At 60.8% G+C, this 1,077-nt stretch overlaps 1 protein-coding gene across 1 annotated transcript in view; it reads left to right on the forward strand.

The window, feature by feature from the left end:
* Window positions 1–848: 848 nt before the first annotated feature.
* The window catches only part of WWP2 (WW domain containing E3 ubiquitin protein ligase 2), a 37,633-nt gene continuing 37,404 nt past the window's right edge, over window positions 849–1,077 (forward strand). The window contains 1 exon segment of the mRNA XM_010008478.1: window positions 849–918. Coding sequence (XP_010006780.1) covers window positions 849–918 — 70 coding nt within the window.

The following is a 1,077-nucleotide window of genomic DNA, read 5'->3' on the forward strand; positions in this document are numbered from 1 at the left end:
CTGGGTGTCATAGCCCGTGTCCTTCCTGCCCTGTCCCCACGGGCAGGGCTGCAGCAGAGGGGCAGGGGGCAATGATGTGGCACTGATGGAGGTCTGGGCGTGTAGCCTGCTCTGCAGTGTGATCCTTCCCTGTGCTCAGAGCAGCTGCCATCCCTGTCCCCTCCACAGCGTGTCACAGCAGATGGGACAGATTTTTCTATGAGGGTTTGCTGCTGGGGGGCTGTTTGTGAGGAACGTGGCTGCTTCCCTGCATTGTGACCAGCCTGTCCTCTGTCGTGCTGGTGTCACTGCCTGGTCCCTCCTGCAGGAGCTGTGTGGTGGCTGGGGAGTGCAGGCTGCTTGTGGTGTGTCTGCTGAAGGCTGCTCTGCCCTTGTTCCAGCTCCAGTAAGCAGGGACAGCTGGGTCAGGGGGAGCTGCAGTGCCCAAAAGGGGTGTCCAGGGGCTGAGCACTGCCCAGCTCAGCTCTCTTCAGGCTGTGGCTGAAGGGGGCTCCTTAAGCATCGTAGAACTATGGAGTGGTTTAGTTTGGAAGGAACCATAAAGATCATCTGGTTCCAACCTCCCTTGCCATGGGCAGGCACCTTCTGTGGCTCTCTCCCTTGGATGCAGTGTTGCTGTTGCCTGTGGTGCAGGGCTGGTTTATCAGGAGTGAGGGAACCTGTGTTTGCCAGGGGGTGCCTGTCTCTTGCCAAGGCTCCCTGCCATGTGGGTCACTTGCAGTAATGTCAGGGCTGCGTGTGGGTCCTGAAGAGCTGACATGGGACCCCCACGCAGCTCCACCTTCCTTGGCACAGTGGGAGTGGTGTTGAGGTGTCTCCTGTCTCTACTTCCAGCCAGGGGTGATGCCATGGCTGCTGCCAGCTCCAGCAGGGCCAGGGCTGGGCTGCCCTGCGAGAAATCCCAGCTCTCTATAAAAGGTGGGTCCTGCTGCCTTGCCAGAGCCTGGGATGAGGAATGTGGGTCTGGGTGCATCTGGTGCAGGCGTGTGCTCTGTCTGCACCCCAGCTGGGAGACGTGGGGGGCAGAGGGGCTGGGGATGGCCAGCACTGTCCTGTGGGCACCTGGGGGAACAGGGG

Source organism: Chaetura pelagica, unplaced genomic scaffold (genome assembly GCF_000747805.2).
Source record: "Chaetura pelagica isolate M959 unplaced genomic scaffold, ChaPel_1.0 scaffold232, whole genome shotgun sequence".
NCBI lineage: Eukaryota > Metazoa > Chordata > Aves > Apodiformes > Apodidae > Chaetura > Chaetura pelagica.